Source organism: Charadrius vociferus, unplaced genomic scaffold, assembly GCF_000708025.1.
Source record: "Charadrius vociferus isolate BGI_N301 unplaced genomic scaffold, ASM70802v2 scaffold119, whole genome shotgun sequence".
NCBI classification, from domain to species: Eukaryota; Metazoa; Chordata; class Aves; order Charadriiformes; family Charadriidae; genus Charadrius; species Charadrius vociferus.
In genome coordinates, this window is record NW_009650170.1 from 1249659 (window position 1) to 1250566 (window position 908).

The 908-nt window shown below is 65.7% G+C and overlaps 1 protein-coding gene across 1 annotated transcript in view; it reads right to left on the reverse strand.

Moving 5' to 3' along the window:
- Window positions 1-904, reverse strand: part of LOC104293087 (laminin subunit beta-2-like) — a 13372-nt gene extending 12468 nt beyond the window's left edge. Inside the window, exons 1-4 of the mRNA XM_009892549.1 lie at window positions 880-904; window positions 774-847; window positions 458-646; window positions 312-375 (exon numbers count right to left, since the gene is read on the reverse strand). Of these exons, the coding sequence (XP_009890851.1) occupies window positions 312-375; window positions 458-646; window positions 774-847; window positions 880-904 (352 nt within the window). The remainder of the gene's footprint in view (window positions 1-311; window positions 376-457; window positions 647-773; window positions 848-879) is intronic.
- Window positions 905-908: the final 4 nt, after the last annotated feature.

Sequence of the window (908 nt, forward strand, 5' to 3'; positions counted from 1 at the left end):
GTGATTAACCCACTGTGTCCTGCACCCAGCCTGACTCCTCTGCCCATCACCAACCACATCCCGCACAACAGCCACCACTCAGCACTGGGCTTGGCTCCGGCAGGGCTCCGGCACAGCCATCCCCCTCTGCTCCCCTCAATGCAGCCCGACCTTTAGCTGCTCCCACGGTGGGGGGTGGGGGAGGGGCCCGATCCCCTGCAGGCTGGATTCAGCCGTGACCCCGCCGTGGGGCTCAGAGCAGGGAGAGAGCAGCCAAAATAGCTGTACCCAAAATAGAGCAGCCAGGCGGGAGCCCAGGGCAGGCAACTCACTCTGGATGGAGGGGCTGTAGGGGTCCCGGATTGGAATGGAAGGGTCCAGCACCCGGTAGATCACCTGGGGGTGAAGGCAAAGGTAGGGTGGTGAGGGAAGACCACGTGGGTCCCCCGACCCTCCTGGGGCACTGCCAAGGCCTCACCTCCCCCTCGGTGGAGGGCTCGATGTCGGAGTAGCGGGACTCACAAATGACGTCGTCGATGCGGCGCGGGGGCCCCCGGGGAATGTGGGGGAAGGCAGTGGCGCAGTCGTAGGCGAAGTAGCGGTAGACCTTCCAGCTGCGCCCGAAGTCAGCCGAGCGCTCCACAAGCATGGCCGCAGGGCGGAAGGTCTGCAGGACACCCAGCTGGGACAGGTGACAGCCCCGCAGCCCCCACAGGCCCCATCCCATCCTGCCCTGTCCCGTCCCGTCCCATCCCATCCCATCCTACCCCAGGAACCTGCGTGCAGGGACCCACCTTGAAAGTCATGATGAGGTGGGTGAAGTGGAACTCGGCTTCCAGATCCAGCTGGATGCTGACATGCTCCACGCCTGGGGGTGGCACGTGTGACTGCGGGGAGCACTCACCCGCAGGTCCCCGGCGCTCATCCCC